Source organism: Thermobia domestica, chromosome 8 (assembly GCF_964235325.1).
Source record: "Thermobia domestica chromosome 8, izTheDome1.hap1.1, whole genome shotgun sequence".
Lineage (NCBI taxonomy): Eukaryota > Metazoa > Arthropoda > Insecta > Zygentoma > Lepismatidae > Thermobia > Thermobia domestica.
The window spans coordinates 269,317,534-269,335,403 of record NC_137461.1 but is presented as its reverse complement, the minus strand read 5'-3'; the positions used below and the strand labels follow the sequence as shown (position 1 = coordinate 269,335,403).

Below are 17,870 nucleotides of genomic sequence, written 5' to 3'. Positions count from 1 at the left end.
CTTTTGTGTTTTTATAGAGACATTAATCCATCAAAGGGTGATGTATAACGTGCATTGATAATATTTAGTTACCGCACTCTGTCAATTATGATCTGATTGGAATTAGTACTTTTACAACGAAAATACATTACAATTAAGTCTTTAGTTTAACATTGACTGGTTAGGTTCTTTAGGCTAATGGACACGAATGATTAATTGAAAGTGAATGATAGTCTACTGAAAGAATTGGTGGAATGAAAAAGTGAAAGGAAATGCATAGACATTGAGCTGTATATTCTATTACAAACTCATATCACTTGCGATGAAACTAGGAACTACTCACACTAGTAATATAGGGCGTCCCTCATGGCCGGAGTTAGGAGTTGTCTCCTGGGGGCAGACCTTTTATCTGCTGGGGGCACGGTAAATACAAATGAGAACTGGAAGATCTTATAAGTGTCATTTTTATTTTTTGTTAAAAAGTTGGGGGGATGCCCCCTATGCCCCCATGGCTCCGCCTATGGTCCCTTCAATGAGGGTTTCAAGTTAGTGTTTAAAAGTAGGAAATTTGAAGTACCTAAATCCTCTGTACACAGGGGCGGATCCAGGACGGACTTCTGGGGAAGGAAGGGGCAGTGGGTTGTAATACTGCTATTTAGAGCTACTTTTTTGAGCTCCAAACTCTGGGATGGGTTTTATTTATATATAAAATAAGAAAGTTTCCTCTTCTTGGGGGGGGGGGATCGATCGTCTTGATCGCACCCCCTGGATCCGGCCCTGACTGTACATCTTCCTTATCTCCATGAGTAGGTTATACTTAACGAAGTGAAGTATACTTTTCCTTTCAGTTTTACGTCCCACGAACAGAGATAGAGTGGATCGTGGATCAACAGGACGTGATCCACTGCGACTTACCACCCATTGTGACCCACCGACTCACTGTGCTCAGTGCATTGTAAATAGCATCTTCTCAACCTGGTGAATTTGTCTACGTTTTACTTTCAAGGCCTCCATTTTTTCCCTTTTTCAATTGTCCCTATTTTCTTACCTGAAATGAGTAGGCTATATCTAAGTGAAAAAAAAAAATCAGCCACTTTTGAATACTGATATTTATGATTGTAATAAAAACAATCGGACTTATTACTTGGAGTTCAAGACACAGTCGAAGTTTACAGTTTTTTTTTTTTTTTTTTTTTTTTTTTTTTTTTTTTTTACGTTGGCCTATTTTACCTTGGTTTGAGACTTTCAAATTTTCATCCTATTTTCCACTGAAAAGTATTTGTAATTCGGGAAGGAAATAATTATATTGCAGACTTGATTTGCAGACGAGACGAGACATTTCTCACCTAGGTCTCGTCTCGTGGACAACACTAATCACAACAATGAATTAGAAGTAGTTAACCTACTACTTTTCCTCAACGGTCTATCTAACTCTTCCATTCTGTGGTGCAAGGCGTAGGGCAACAGCCCCACCTGTTCTACCCACATGACGTCCTGGAGTTTTACTCTGATTTCTAACTCAAATAAACATCTAGAGGACCAATAAGCAGCAAAAATATCGAAAAATAACATTTTAAATTATGAACTTCATGCATACGTAGAAATTTATGAAAATGAATAAGGAAAATAAACTCACTTCACTTTACTTTGAAATCGGGAAATGGGCTCCCCCTAGAAAATTTTCTTCGGGTGCCTATGATCCTGACTGAGGACCTTTGTCTTTTCTTCACTATTTTGGCACAGGGGGACTAAAACTATCAGTTAAGTATGAATAGTGTAAATCAAAGGCGTATACATACATAAAGAAATCGATTGATTGTACAATTGATAATAATTTAGAACAACTTTTTACTCTAAAGAAACCGATGAAATATAAGTGTCACTGTTAATATTAAACAAATTGAAAATAGTTCGAAAAATGTATCGGTAAATATCGGTGTTCATTTGCCGATGCCGATACCGATACTCCCAAAAGTGGCTGATATTACCGACACCGATGTCGATATATCGGTACATCTCAAATTCTATCATGTGAAACACTTGGGAGATGAAAGACAAATACACGTAAAAATACATATGTACACACGTACTCAGGTTCACCACATTATCTTGCTATATTGCATGTCTGTAGTACAGCCAAGCCCACGTAAAGAAATCTTCCGAGATAGCCTATAGACCTTTTCTCTATTAAATAATATTCGTCCACGTACTCAAAAATATACAATAGAAAGATGCCACTAGAAAAGAAAGCAACACAATCCAACACAACAAAAACCCAAAACAAATAAAGAATTACTTGTGGTCTTACTAGCAAATCTTCGCGCGCCAAGCAGACAAGCTGTTCTTCGCTGGTGACGTCACTGTGAAGAGTGCGTGAAAGTAGAGGTTCGGGACATATGTTAGGAGCACTCCTTGGATTTAAAGTACTATGTCTCAATTGAATTATTATTTCTTTAAAGCAGAATGGAAACCGGTACAGAATGAGGTCCACAGTGTATATTGGTATTTAAAAAAAAGAAAGAAAAATCACATTCACTCATATTGAAGCCAAAATTGTGTGCTTCTGCTAGGTATCGGCACTAATCTATATTATTTTTTTCGAATATTCATTCCTTGTTACAACTGTCAGTGGAAATAATATGCAAAAGTTGAAAGCATAAGTAATTTATGTTGCAAATTGTAACTTAATACAAGCCTGACTACAGTAACTTTGATTAGTTGCAGAATTTTAAAAGAGTGCAATAGATGGCAGCATAAATAACGCTGTGATTTGATATAAAAATCAGAATTACTTGGCAACATTTAAACAATTTTTGGAGACTATTGTATTCTGTAAATATTTGTTTTGCAGCTTACTTAAAGTTCTTATTTCATATTACTTTGTTTATCTGAAAATGCTACATGTATGTCCCATCGTGCATATGAATCAAATATATAATGACTATATTCTTCGGAAATGCCAGGTGCAGTCAACTGGAACTGGCCACCTGGAATCTCTAACCAGGTAAAATAGGGTATCCGTAGCTGGCGGAGAAAAATAACCAAGTCCCTTAGGTATTCCATCCCTATTGGTTTATTTTAGTCGCGATCTTCTCATATACGGTTGGATTACTTGCCTTTTTCAGGGTAAGGAAACAACCGTCGAATTGACTATAAGCCTCCACGGAGGTAAACAAACGAAATTGATTCTAAGTTGACGACCTTGGCTATTTTTTTGGCTTTTCGATTTATTCTCTCCTCTTCGGAGGCGGAGCTACTGGGAATCAACTGTGTGCTGTTTATCGCTTTATCTGCAACTTCTTACTCAATTTTTGACTAGGCAGTATTTAAGTAGTTTCACTAATGCCGGGTTCTGATCCGCCGGAACGTCGAGTTGAAAGGCATAAACTACCGCCAACTGTTATGGGTCCACCAATAGACCGCCCACGGGCGCGTGCACGTTCAGCATCTCACTCATCTACCTCTAGCCTCTCACCAACTCGCGAACCAAACAGAGACCGTTCACGCTCACCTAAAAAGCTTAGATACACTGATGCTTTGCGCAGTCCTCCTAGAACCAGTACAGCCAACATCCAACTTCAATCTACTTCAGAAGCTACTATGGACATTGTTCCTACTCTCATTTTTACAATTCTATTTACTAATCTTCCTGCTGAGCTCATGGACATCAAAAAGTTTTACCAAAAACTAATACGCTACTGTTCTAGACTGGACCTCCATCAATTAAATAAGACATCTAACGGAATCATCCTAAAAACAAAGAACCCTGATCTTTATAAGCATCTCATCTATAAAGTGGGACCAGCAATGTTTGGCGTTAACACGAAAATTCAACTCCTTAAAACTCCTCATATCAAAACACCACCTCCGCCTCGGCGTACTCCATTACTCTCTGTCGTTATCCGTGGAGTTGATCCTACCTATACCGAACAAGATATACTGGAGGAACTAAAGCAAGATGGGATTCAACCTACTAGAGCTCTCCGTATTAAAAATGCAAATGGCCCTACATATATGGTCAGACTACTAACAGATGATCCAGCACTGGTAGACGATCTTCTAAATAACGGTGTCTACATCTACCGTTGCCACCATCGGGTCGAGCCTTCACGCACACCCCCGCCTCTCTCACTACGGTGTGAAAATTGCCTAACTTATAATGCACATCCAACGAACAAGTGCACAAATCCTTCCGTTTGCTCCCACTGCAAAGGAGATCATAAAATAAAGGAGTGTCCTAAGCTCAACGAACCCTCCAGATGCAACACTTGTGACGGGGAACATCCAACTTACTCCTACAAGTGTAAGGGCAAACCTAAACCACTTCCAGATAAGCCCGAGACTGTTGTACCTTTATGCGTTCATGTCTCATCACGTCCGACTAGTACCACAGCGACCACACAAACATCTTACTTACCACCACCTACTGTAGAAAGTATTTTGAAGTTCATCACTATCGTTCTTCAAAATGCCTTTCCTTTCCAGCGTGAGGCTATACTAAATCATGCAACCAAAGCCGCCTTCGATATATTCCAGCTCCACATGACAGCTACATATTCCGGACTCTCAACCTACTTCCATTTTCATACAGACACCCATAATGAATAGTACAGGTCAGAGAAGGACAACTATTACATTGCTATTCTGCAATATTCGTTCGTTACCTACCAACCGAGTTCTCCTAGAAACTTTAGCAACTCAGCACAATGCAGATAGCATTCTTCTTAATGAAACCTTTCTAAAACGATCTGACCGCTTCTATCTTCCACGTTATCATCTCATACGCTCTGATCTGCCACAAAACATCGCACGTGGTGGTGCAGCAATAGCCGTTAAGCATTCTATTCCACGACGCCATATCATACCACCTTCTCCCGGGCAATATCCCGAACATGTCATACAGACGCTCTATTTTCCAGCTACTACTATTACCATCGCCACCACCTATGTTCGATCTACACAGCCACTTCCGTATCGTTTTCTGACATACTTAGATCTCAACTTTAAAACATACATCTTCTTAGCAGACATCAACTACCATTCTCGTACAGCAGCTCAGAAACAACGCTTTCATGATTTCCTCCAAACTACTCATAGTTCTTTACTGCAGCTGCCGCATCCTACTCGTCCGGAAAGCGACACTAGTCCCGACGTGGCAATCATTTCCAATAATCTGTTACCACTTACTACTATAGATGTCCTTGGTTCCATAGGTAGTGATCATCTCCCAATACTTCTCTCTATAACTCCACGTCTGACATCCACTGCATCTGCATCACCACGCACACCCAGATATAACTTTAGCAAAGCTCGGTGGGATCAGTACAGCACTTATATTACCGAAAATCTGCCGGCTACTGCACCTACTCTCAAAACAGTTGCATCTATTGAAACACTCTCACATACTCTGACTGACATAGTGTCTCACGCTACGGATTACGCAGTTCCTAAATGTACCACCAAATCATCTAGACCTCGTTTACCAGCACGCGCCCTCGATCTTCTCCGGCGCTCACACGAGTATTTAACAGAGTTTCGTCGCACACATGACCGCCGATTTCTTCTTCTCCATCGTCAATTCCAACGAACGGTTCAGAACTACATAGTAGCCCGCAAACGACTAGACTGGCGTGCCTCCTGTAGTGCTTTGCGCCAGAAACAAATCCTACTAAATTCTGGAATACCTTTAAACGTCTAACATTTCAGAAACAGGGCCCACAATACCCTATCATATGTGCTGACCAAGTACCAACGACGGATGAAGAAAAGGCAACTGCTTTCGCTACATATCTTGAGGGAGTCTTCACTCCACACACTACACCTTTGTTCACTTGTCCTACAGATACCCATATCTCACATGCCGGTTCTCTAGTGCAGCCATCATTTCAACCTGATTTCAACTACCACCTTGATCCCACAAATCAGCTCACTGCTCCAATAACATCAGATGATATTACAGCTGTTCTTAAATGCCGTCGCAACACAGCTCCGGGGGCAGACTCAATTACGTATCGTCAACTGCTTAAGGCACCTGTGGTGTTTCTAGTCTTACTTGCTTCTTTGTATACAACTATTTTATCTACAGGCTATTTTCCAACTACATGGAAACTTGCTAAAATTGTGGTCTTTCTAAAACCTCGCAAAGATCAACTGCTGTGTCATCCTACAGACCCATTAGCCTTACTAACGTGTTTAGCAAGACACTAGAACGTCTTCTGGTAAAACGGCTACATCACTATCTACAAATCACGAACAAACTACCAATTATTCAAGCTGGATTCCGTCCACTCTATAGCACTGCTGATCAATTACTCAAACTTTCTACACTACTTGTCAACCATTTTAATAAGCGTTTACCATCTGTTTTGATCTCCTTTGATATTGAAAGAGCGTTTGATACTGTTTGGCATGAGGGGTTAATTTACAAACTCAAACGTCTACTTCCTCACAGCTATGTCCGATTAATAGCCAATTTTCTACATCAGCGCCAGGCTTTCGTTCAGATCAACAGGGCAAAGTCACGCATCTTTCAACTCCGCGCCGGTGTGCCCCAAGGATCTGTTTTATCTCCTCTATTATATATTCTTTATGTAGCCGACATGCCTCAACCTCAGCCCCCACTATATGCCTTACAATTTGCTGATGATACCGCTTATATCGCATTGGGATCTTCTGTGGATCGCATTAATCAACTCCTACAACCAGCTTTGGACAAACTAGTTACATGGTGCCTGAAATGGAAGCTCAAGCTGAATTCAACTAAGACTCAAATGACTCTCTTTGGGCTCAAACGCAATAAATACTGTAACAGTCGCAATCCGGAACGTCTACATTTAACCCTTTTTGACTCTCCAATCCCAATTCAAAACAGTCTCAAATCTGGGAGTAATATTCGACAAACATCTTACTTGGAAGCCTCATCTAAAACAATTGGAAGCTAATATCCGGCGCCGTTTGAACCTTTTACGAAACCTTAAAGGCACCACGTGGGGTCTTAATACAAAACTTCTACTGCCAACATATAAAGTCTTCGTACGCCCAGCACTCACGTATGGACATCTTGCCTGGTTATCAGCAGCACCAACTTACTATGAACGTCTGAAAGTTCTCGAAAGACATGCCTTACGTCTGGCCTACTCTCTCGTTTTCGATACTCCCACTGCTGAAATATATCGTCGTGCGCAATTTCCAACTATTTTGCCACACCTCTACCATCTACGCCAACGCTACATAGCGACACGAATCCAATTGGCACATCCCATTGTCCATGAGCTGTTAGACCAAGTTCCTGCTGTCCCACGCTATGCCTACCCACCACTGGATCATCTGTTAGCAATATACGAATGCACCGAAGCCATAGATCAGTATAATCCTGACCGCCGTATCTACCACCGAAATCCACATATATATTGCTCATAACCTCCGCACATGTACCCAAGAAACATTTTAACACAATAGCCACCTCTTTCACATCCTCGTCAACTTGATTTGCTATTAGTTCCTTACTTCAATCCACATCACTCTATAGCCTGAAATCATTCTCCATGTCATCAAATACAAAAAAGTTGAAAATATCTCTGGCCACAGAGAAGGTGTTGCCTTCTACGGCCCGCCCATCCATTGGATGGGAATGAAACTCTTGTTTTTAAAAAAAAGGTGCAGTCATCTCACCAGTTGCCTTTGCAAAATATTAGAACGCATTCTAGTCCGCCGCTTGCACGCTCATCTTGCAACTCATAATCTACTTCCTATTCATCAAGCCGGTTTTCGACCTCATTTTAGTACAATGGATCAGTTATTACGACTATCTACGGCTGTTTATGATCAATAAAACACAGGTTTTCCTTCTTGTCTGGTAGCCTTTGATCTAGAAAAAGCTTTAGACAAAGTTTGGCACCCTGGTTTACTGTACAAACTCCATAACTATTTTCTACCATCCTCTTGTATCAGATTCATCCATTCTTTCTTACTAGGGCGACTAGCATATATCTCTATTAACGGAACACTTTCTCATCCGATCTTCATCCAATCTGGCGTTCCTCAAGGCTCGTCACTGTCTCCTTTATTATACCTACTGTATGTTGCCGACCTTGTGGTTCTAAACAGCATCAACATATTTCAGTTTGCTGACGACACCGCCTTTTTTACGACAGCCCGCACAGTACAATCCATCAGTAAAACTATGCCAACGGCAATTGATGCATTCGTTGACTGGTGTAATGTATGGCGATTAAGTATTAATTCTACCAAAACTCAGGCTATTGTTTTCCTGCCACGTAGACGCCGTTCACGTATCTACAGAAATCCAGGTCGCTTAAACCTCCAAGTAGACCATACACCTGTCGTGCCGTCAAATACTCTTACTTATCTTGGTGTCATATTTGACTCTAAACTTACTTGGACCCCACACCTCACCAAGATCATACGCCAAGCGCAAAATAGGCTCAACCTCCTCAAGCGCCTAGTTGGTACAACCTGGGGTTTAAAACCGTTAACAGTACTTCATACATATAAAGCATTTATGCGCAGTACATTAACATACGGTCACACTGCCTGGACATCTGCACCGCCAAAATTCTATCAGAAGTTGGCTATCCTAGAGCGCCATGCTCTACGCCTAGCACATCGCATCAGCTTACCGCATCCGACACGGTTACTTTACGAGCTGATTGACTTTCCACCTTCATTGCACCATCTCGAACAGCTTCGTACTCGGTACGTTTGCAAGCGAATTGACCAGCAGCATCCCATGTTACTTGATATCCTACGGTACGATCGGGATCATGACGCACCCTCAGCTTACGTTGATACTCCCCTACAGCACTTCATGACTCTTTATCATTTGCAACTCGATGATGCTGTAGTGGATCCCGAAATCTTTCACATCTACGAACCACGTGAGCTTTCATCATTCATATATCCATCATACGCACCGTAACTACCTATTAACATGGGCTTCCTCTGTCTCCAGCAGTTCCTGAATCGCCCCAGGAACAGAAGATAACTTGCATTCGTCTGTACTAACAAATACCTTGTGATGTGGCGTTCAGAGCACTTCATTTCATCTTCATCTACTTCTCTCTATATTGCCTCCTGTACCATATCCATTCCAGTTTTGCACTCGTCTTAACTCCGCACTACATGGTAATAAACGTATTATTTTCTACAATATTGCTGTCTCATCCTTATAGTATGCTTGTACTTCATTAGATGTTATTGTCACCCTTCCATCCCCTCTCTGTGTATATGTATTTAATAAATAAATAAATATTATATACTTGTGCATCTCTTAGACCGACCACATTAAACTGGAAACTACATTTTATTTAAAGCACTTACCCGAAGAAAGGGCAAAACCCTTTAGCGGGACGACGGACAAAAAAAAAAAAAAAAAAAAAAACAGGTGCAGTGTTTGTCTTCTTAGTTTAAAAATTTTCTCATCAATATTGCTTATTTTTAAAAGCGTGAGTCTGCGTGCTCGCGTTGTACTTCAAATTCAAACCAGTAGGTCCACTGGTAGTACTTCAATATTAGATCTAGTACGTTCATTAGCAAATCTAGTACTTTTCTCCTCCAGTTTTTTTCTTATAAATTCATTTGCGACAGAAAATGGAATCTCATGAAAATCTGGCAATGTACGAAAATTTCAGTTCCTGGTAACTTTTTTCTTCCTTTTCTTTTTTACAATAGTATTTACAAGAGCGAAAGTGTGACATAGTGCCATCCGGTCGCCTCCTCCAATTAATGAATGACCACAGTAAACGGTATTACATATTTTGTGATCCGTTTAAACAGTAGGCTATTAAGGAATTAGAACTCGATTTTCTCAATAAGGTAATAGGCCCATATTTCGTCCCCGTTCCTAAATCCGTCCCCCACGCGTTCTAACCATATATATTAGATCTGGCAACGCCGGTGAGCAAGACGCATGCAGCGCCATCTGATATCAGTTGTTTGTGAGAGTGGCTGTCGTTGGGGTGTGGCAGTTTGCGAGGAATTGGAATTTCTATTGTTTCTGTTGAGGTAAGTTCTTGCAGTGTCAAGTTTATAAAACTATAAAACTGAATCTATAAACAATGTGTGAGTGTACTGTGTTGTATCATAGCTGTGGTGTAACGAAGTTGTAAGGCACGTATCGTTGTGCTGGTGTTGTGATTCCATCTGTTCGTGGAAACGTACTACCATGTTGCATGTAGCAATGTTCCTAATTTCGTCCCCTGCCATGTTCCCTATTCCGTCCCGGGGACGAAATTGAGCACTTATTTTGTGCTTCTGTTTCTTGTCGTTTCAGATGGCGCCAAGAAAACAATGGGACAAGGAATCAATGAAGAGGGCAATTAATGCAGTGCGCAAGAGGGATATGGGTTATAAAGCTGCCAGTAAAGCCTTCAACGTTCCCCGTGCTACGTTAAAAGATTATTGCAAGAAAGGAGGACATTTAAGTACAGATGAGCTAGTGGATACCAAAATAGGGCTAAACCAGTATTAAGTGCAAGAATAGAAGAGGATTTAGTCTCATATTGCCCCACAATGGGGGAAAGTTTTTACGGTCTAACTATGAAGGATCTCCGCCGAATGGCATATCAGCTTGCCATACGAAACAACATTGCAAATCCGTTTTCGAAAGTTGAAGGTGCTGCAGGCCGCAAATGGATGCGGTTGTTCTTTAAGTGACATCCCCAGTTATCGTTAAGAAAATCACAGCCCCTTTCTCTTGCTAGAATTGCAGGATTTTACCCTCAAAATGTTGAATTTTTTTTCTCAATTTCAAGACAGGAACTAGACAAAATAAATCATAACCCCACGCGACTGTACAATGTCGATGAGACAGGAATATCGGTTGTACAGCATAAGTCACTCAAAATCGTTGCCCTAAAAGGTAAAAAAGCGGTGCAGAGAGTGTACTCTGCAGAGAGAGGAGCTTTGGTTACTCTCGTCATGTGCATGTCTGCTGGTGCCACTATGTGCCACCCATGATGATATTTCCAAGGAAATTAATGAAGGCGGAACTAATCGACGGTGCACCCCCTGGAACCATAGGTGCTATTCACCAGTCAGGTTGGATAACTGCTGTCTTGTTCGAAAAATGGTTTCAGATCTTCATATCTATTGTAAAACCTACTAAACAAGATCCCGTGATGTTTATCTTAGATGGACACTATTCCCATACCCGCAATCTCAATGTGATTGACACAGCAAGAGACAATGGAGTGTCCATCGTATGTCTGCCACACCATTCTACTTCAAAATTGCAACCACTAGATGTAGCCTTCATGTTCCCCTTCAAGACGTTCTACGCAAAGGCAATAGAGAAGTGGCTAAGCAGCCATCTTGGACGGGTAGTTACAAATCTGCAGCTGGCAAGATTATTTAACGAAGCCTACATACGTGCAGCTACTGTGCAAACTGCAGTGAAAGGTTTTCGCAGAACAGGCATCATGCCACTCAACCCCGATATTTTTACAGAGGCAGACTTCGTTGCACACAGACGGGATCAGAGTAACAACGAAAATCAACCATTTGCACCACAGGATGAGATCGCACCTAGCACGTCAGGAATTACTGTCAGTCCATATCAAATCAGAGAAGTTCCTACAGTGAAGGCATCAGAGTCAGCTCGCAGAGGCTCTGCTGTTTTGATGACCAGCTCTCCACATAAAGCAAAAGTTCAAGATTCCATTGTCAGAAAGAATAGTAAACTTAAGTCTTCACAAAAGAAAATCGCCAAAGAACCCCCCATCCACAAAACAAAGCAGAAAGACAAATATGTTGACGCGTCAAGTGAAAGTGATGACCGTGATGATCATGTCGACTTGTCCACAGACAACGGAGAAACTAATGATGGTGATGCAGTGTGCCCTATTTGTGGTAAGTTGTACTCGGATGACAATCGTGCTGAGAAATGGATTCGCTGTTCAATGTGTTTCCACTGGTTCCATGAACTTTGCTGCACCTCACCTACTCCCGAAAAGTTCATTTGTGACTTTTGCTATGATGGGTGAAAATGTGCTTTCATTGTTAAAGCTGTTTTTTCTCTTTCTTTCTTTCTTTTTTCTTTTCTTTTCTTTTTTCTTTTCTTTTCTTTCTTTTGTTGCTAAATTCAATTGAAGTTGGGTGAAGTTGAGCTGTCATTGCTAAATCTGAGTTTTTCTATTTTTTTTTTTTAATCTGTGTTCATCATCATTACATTGTATGTATTGTACACCAATCATTTCATATCAATATAGTAACATAAGTTTGTGTAACTACAATGTGTTTTTCTCTTTTCATTTACTAACACCCAGGGGACGAAATTAGGAACCACTTTAGATGTAACTACTATTCACTTTGTTGTTAGAATTTATTTTTTCTCTCTCTAACCGTTTGCTCTGCATAGATATAATTACAGTATTATCAACATGTACTAGAATAACGACAGATTGTGTGTAATTTTTTTTTGCCATCCATGCTACTTCACAAAACTCCTCCAGAAGGCAAAATGCAACTGGGGGACGAAATTTTGGCCTATTACCTTATAGCATATGCTTGTAGTATTTACTGTATTTCATTTTCTATAAGAGTAATGACATTCATGTGTGGCATGTGCGGAATTAAAAATATAAGTTGTTCATTAATCCCCAGTTTCAATATAACTTTTACAAAACAAGCTTCATTATTCGTTACGAGGGCTGGATTAACCGATCTGGAGGACCTGGGCTAGAAAGAATATGTGGCTCCTGCTGACTTCACGTAATACATTTCGGTGGAAGTGAGCTCATCCGTGGCTAAGCGGCTTTGACGCGGGAGACCCGGGTTCAATTCCCGGCGGGAGCTCATGTGGTTCGGATTCCACGTTAATCAGTAGGTCCACGTCTCATATAGCCTCGCTGCTGAATGGGACGTTAAACTCAAAATCAACTCAGCTCATTTCTGTAGAAGTACAGTAGGAAAGTTAAGGGTAAGGGAATAGTTTCATATTTTTGGTCACATTTTACCTTATGATGATTATTGTATCTCGTATCATTCTTTTTAGACAGTCAGCTGAGATTTCGATCAGAGTGGAGGGCCTGGAGGTCCGGGTCTAAACCCCCCTAAGCCCCCCCTTAATTCGACCTTGTTCATTATTATAATTAATATTATCCTTTCTGTTTATGTATTTGGCAAATTTGTTATTAAATAATCTGATCACACAATTTTCCAGAAAGAATTTTAAGATGTTTATGAGCAAGGAATCAAACCCCTTCTTACACTTTCGTTGTTTAAGAGTACAAGGGGCTAGTACCTACTTGAGTTGCTCTTGTCAATTTACTTAATAAAATATGAAATACGATATATCGTATTTTAACTAAAAAAAGATAGTATCCTATTAGTTATACACAGTGGCGTATTTACGATTTTATTTTGGGAGGGGCTTTGCTAACTTTCGGGGGGGGGGCTTTGCCTGGAAATGTGAAAATTCTGCAAGATATTTCATTTACTTTACTATACTAAGTAAGATTTCGGGGAGGGCTTAAGCCCGGAAGCCACCCCCCTAAATACGCCACTGGTTTTACAACTTTTCGTCAAAAAAAGTGTTAGAAACAACCAGGAAAACTAACATTAATATACAAATATTCAGATCATGTCTTGCCTTCCCCCCCACTTTTAACGTCCAACGCCGCCACTGATCCGGCAGAGATATTTTCTTCATATCAAAAACGTGAAATGGAGAGAATAAGTTCCACAAACAAATTCAAACATTATCACGTTAGTACTTCATATATTTATTAGACAGTTTTAAAAGCGAATTGAAAATAACGTTTGACTCTTTAGTGTGTATAAGCAGTAGACTGCAACACTGATATTTTTGCTCTACAGGTCGAAAGGGGCGGTGCTTAAAAAAAAGAGTCCTTTGTCACAGGTGCACAAACTTCTCACCCCATCAGAAGCTCAATACGTGAACAATACATGACAGCCACATCAGGCTTTGAACGAAAGGGAGGGGCAATTCATATCAGAAAAGATATTAAATATGAATTCACCTTCTTTTTTAAGAAAAAAAAAGTAAGAAAAAATAGTAATAAAGTCAGAAAGAGCGTGAACTGATGGCTATTTCTAAAGAAAGCCGTCAAATCGAAGTGACAGGCGCCCTCTATCAATATTTATTTATCTTTCTGACCATAAACAACATTTTGCCTTGTTGTACCTTCTATTTAATCCTAACACTTGCTCTACAGAAATGAAGACTTATATGCGCTGGTATCCAGAGATTAGGCGTTATTTCTAATCAAGTTCGGTGGGAGTCATTATACAAATATCTATCAATAGCTATGGGTGAGTTATTTATTCGCATAAGCAACATTATTTTTTTCCTATACGCACAATATAAAGTTTATGGAGCACCTTTGTTATTTTATTGTATTCTTGTTAAAATCTTTACATCATTTACTTTATAATAATTTCTTATTGCTTTGAAAATATTAGACGTAAGTTTTACTTTAAATGTACGATTTTGTCTTTGAGGTCAAATGATGATTCTTGAAACTAAATGAGCACAAAAGAAATGCAGAAATGATGTGGATGGAAGTGGGAGAACCCCGGGAAAAACACGTGGATACAGTGTTGTTCACCACAAACTCGCATGGCCTAGGAATATTGCCCCAGGTAGCGTAGTCGGACTTGCTAATACTCCCGAATTTGGTGCGAGCGATTCTGGATTCGATTTCCTGTGGGTACACTGGATAACGTTTTTGGATGGTTTTTAATATCACCCCGAAATCCATCGGCAGCTCCGGAACCTGTAGTGTGACATAGTGACCTCGTTTATGCGTATACTCACCATCGCTGACGCGCCTGCCCCTACGGTCTCACCTCCTTGCTACTGCTCGCCCCCTTCCCTGCTGCACTCCTTCCCTGACTAGGTTAGATAGCATTCGTGCTTTTTCAGTGGCCACCTAGCACAATTTGGTTCGTGTTTTGTGCACTGTAGTTTTTATGACATATGTCCAAACTGTATCTAAGTTAGAGTCATCACAGTTACGAGTAACGAACCGTAATCACTACCAAGTGAGGCAGAATTACTAGTAAGTGATTTCGGAAAGAAACTAAATAATACCATTGCTTTTTTAAAAAGCCAGTCATCATGAGTAAGGCTTTCCTCATTCACACCTGGCAAATATGGGATGGGTACCTAACATAAAGGTTCCAAGCCTCTTGCTTTCCAACTTCCGCGGGTAATATGATCGCGAAAGGCTGTCATTTGTCATACCTGATGGGCTCAAAAGAATATAGATGTCGATAATCCCCACAAATATAGGGCCTTATGCAGAGTCGTTTAGACGTATGATTAGCTTCATACTAAAGGCGTGACTACTGCAGCAAACATGTTGGACGAACTCTTTAGTATTGCACTAATCAAGCGTCAGAATGTCTCTGCATAAGGCCGATAATTTCTAATCCTAATCCTAATCACAGGATCTAGAATCGAGCCAGGAAAACTCCTTCTCTGACCAGAGATGAGCGTACTCTGCCAAGGGCCGCTTTAGTGTAACGGCGAACCCGTCAATCACCGGGGCCTCCCGCGTTTCTGAGTGCCCTGTTCTTTAATTATTTTATTCTAATGTTTTCATCTAATAGAATTGTCCCCAAAATTAATGGGCACTTGCTGTAGTGCTACGTTTAAATTTTAGCATGATTGTAGCTTTTTAGGATTAACCTACAGGAAAAATACCAAAAGTGAATATTTAAAATTGTTAGTGAGTCTACAGGGGAGATGAAGAAATTCCCCATGTTATTTTTAAATGGACCTTTTTTGACCTATAATCTCATATGTTAGGTACTTGGAATTGGAATAAAAGCTTGAAATTCGGTATGCTTGGACGTTTTCGTTAGCGTCACCTACGTAAGTCATCAAAAACAAAAATTTCCAAATGTAGAATAGTTTTATGGACAACTGAAAAATCTTTCCCATGTTACTTATATAGGACATCTACATCCCAAAATGTTTATATTATGCACTTCCGGCAGGATTAGAATGATAAAATTTGGCATGATTGTTAGCCCCTTTCCTGGGCTAACCCACAGGAAAATTGCCAAATGTGAGAATTTTATTTCTTTAAGGGGTCTGAAGGAGGAATGAAGAAATTACCATGTCATTTAAAATGGGCGTTTTCTTGGGATACAAAATCTTACTTTTTAGATAGTTGAGACAGGAAAAGAAACTTGAAATTTGGTAGAATTGTGGATTTAAAAAGTGCGAGGCCGTAGGGGGTCAGGGAACGGAGCCCCCAACTGGGCCAAATTATGGAAATGCAATTAGAGAGGAAATACACTAAATTCATTCTTGATGCAAAGGCTTAGACATAAGAGATGTGAGGCCATAGGTCAAGCTAACACGGGGGACTGGGGGGCTAGCCAAAGGCTAGTATTTATATAGGTTTTAAAAGTTAGATCTTTTGTTTGATTTTAAAGATCAATATCAGCCTATTTGTATGCAACAAGCTTTACTCTTGAGTAAAGCAGAATTATCTAGTACACAAGTTGGAACAACATTTCAAATTTTCACGATTTTTCATAAGTGATTTCAAAAAAGAAATTTAAAAAAAATATACTTTATTTTCTTGAAGAAAGTAACAAACAAATATAAAACAAATCGTACCGAAAAGTAAAAATAAAATATATATATTTTTTTAAAAAATGCTTTGTTTTAAAAAAGGTTAAAATACGAAATAAAATAAATCGTACTAAAACATAAAAAAATTCTGTTTTTAAGAAAATTAATTTTAATATTTTTTTATATTTAAGTATGATTAAAATAATACAGGGTGGCCACAAAGTCCCCTTACCTCTTGGTTAATGCTAATGTAAGTTTTCCCGTTACTCCTTTATAAATGCACATGAAACAAGACTTAGGCCTACACGACCTACCCCCGTGCAAGAATTATCGGATGCAGACGTGGATTGGAGAATGGAGGCATGTGCGACACTTCTTCAGACATCCGACACAATACCAAAACGCGGCAAAGTGATCATTACCGATGAATGTCCAATTTATCTGAGTTCTCGCGCACGTAGTGCATTCTTTCGGTCCATGGACAATCCAGACTTTTATGAAAGTTGGAACAGAAGCCCCTTGATAATATCGGTAGGCGTGAGCAGCAAAAGCATGTTTGGGTCTTTCTTTTTTGACAGTGTTGTGAATCACCAGCGATGCCTGGACATGTTGCACAATTGGTTTGTTCTTCTCTTGAAAGAATACGGAATCAAAGAGATATGTTGATTTCAGCATGATGGGGCATCTGCTTATTTTGCCCTCGCCGTACACAAATATCTTGCGGAAGTCTTTCCTGTGCGTTGGATTGGTCCTGGTAGTACAATCTGCCCGCACCACTTGTGTGGCCACCATGAAGTCCAGACCTCACCACCATTGATAATGCGCTATAGGGGTTCATAAAGGGCATCGTAGCACAAAACCGTTACGATACCACTACCGAACTGACAGAAGCTGTGAAACAGGCTTTCACTCAAGTTACTTCTGCAATGCTCCGAAAAATGTCGCACAGAACTTGGCGGCGTATTATCCTTTGTCATGAGAATGACGGTCGACAGACTGACCCTTTAGACACTTAATGTTTTCTATCTCAACAAAACTTCTCGAACGCATCGTTGTTCATGTCATTAAGTTCTTTTCGTGTGATTACGTATTTACATTCAGTCAGGGGTAAAAGTGCGGAGGAACGACGTACTCCCACTTCCAGAAAATATCTGTAGCGTTCCCCCACTTTTTTTTAAAAAAAACTTACAATTGGTAAAGATAGGCAAGGGGGACGGCGTTACATCATGCATCTCCGTACTTTTCTAAATCCACTTTTACCCCTGCGTTTAGTGGTTTATGTTACTTATTTTCAGGGTAACGGCACTTTGTGGTCATCCTT

At 40.1% G+C, this 17,870-nt stretch overlaps 1 protein-coding gene across 1 annotated transcript in view; it reads left to right on the top strand.

Moving 5' to 3' along the window:
• The first annotated feature begins 14,070 nt into the window (after positions 1-14,070).
• The window catches only part of Hr83 (nuclear hormone receptor 83), a 40,871-nt gene continuing 37,071 nt past the window's right edge, over positions 14,071-17,870 (top strand). Inside the window, exon 1 of the mRNA XM_081767313.1 lies at positions 14,071-14,271. Coding sequence (XP_081623439.1) covers positions 14,268-14,271 — 4 coding nt within the window. The 5' untranslated portion in view covers positions 14,071-14,267. The remainder of the gene's footprint in view (positions 14,272-17,870) is intronic.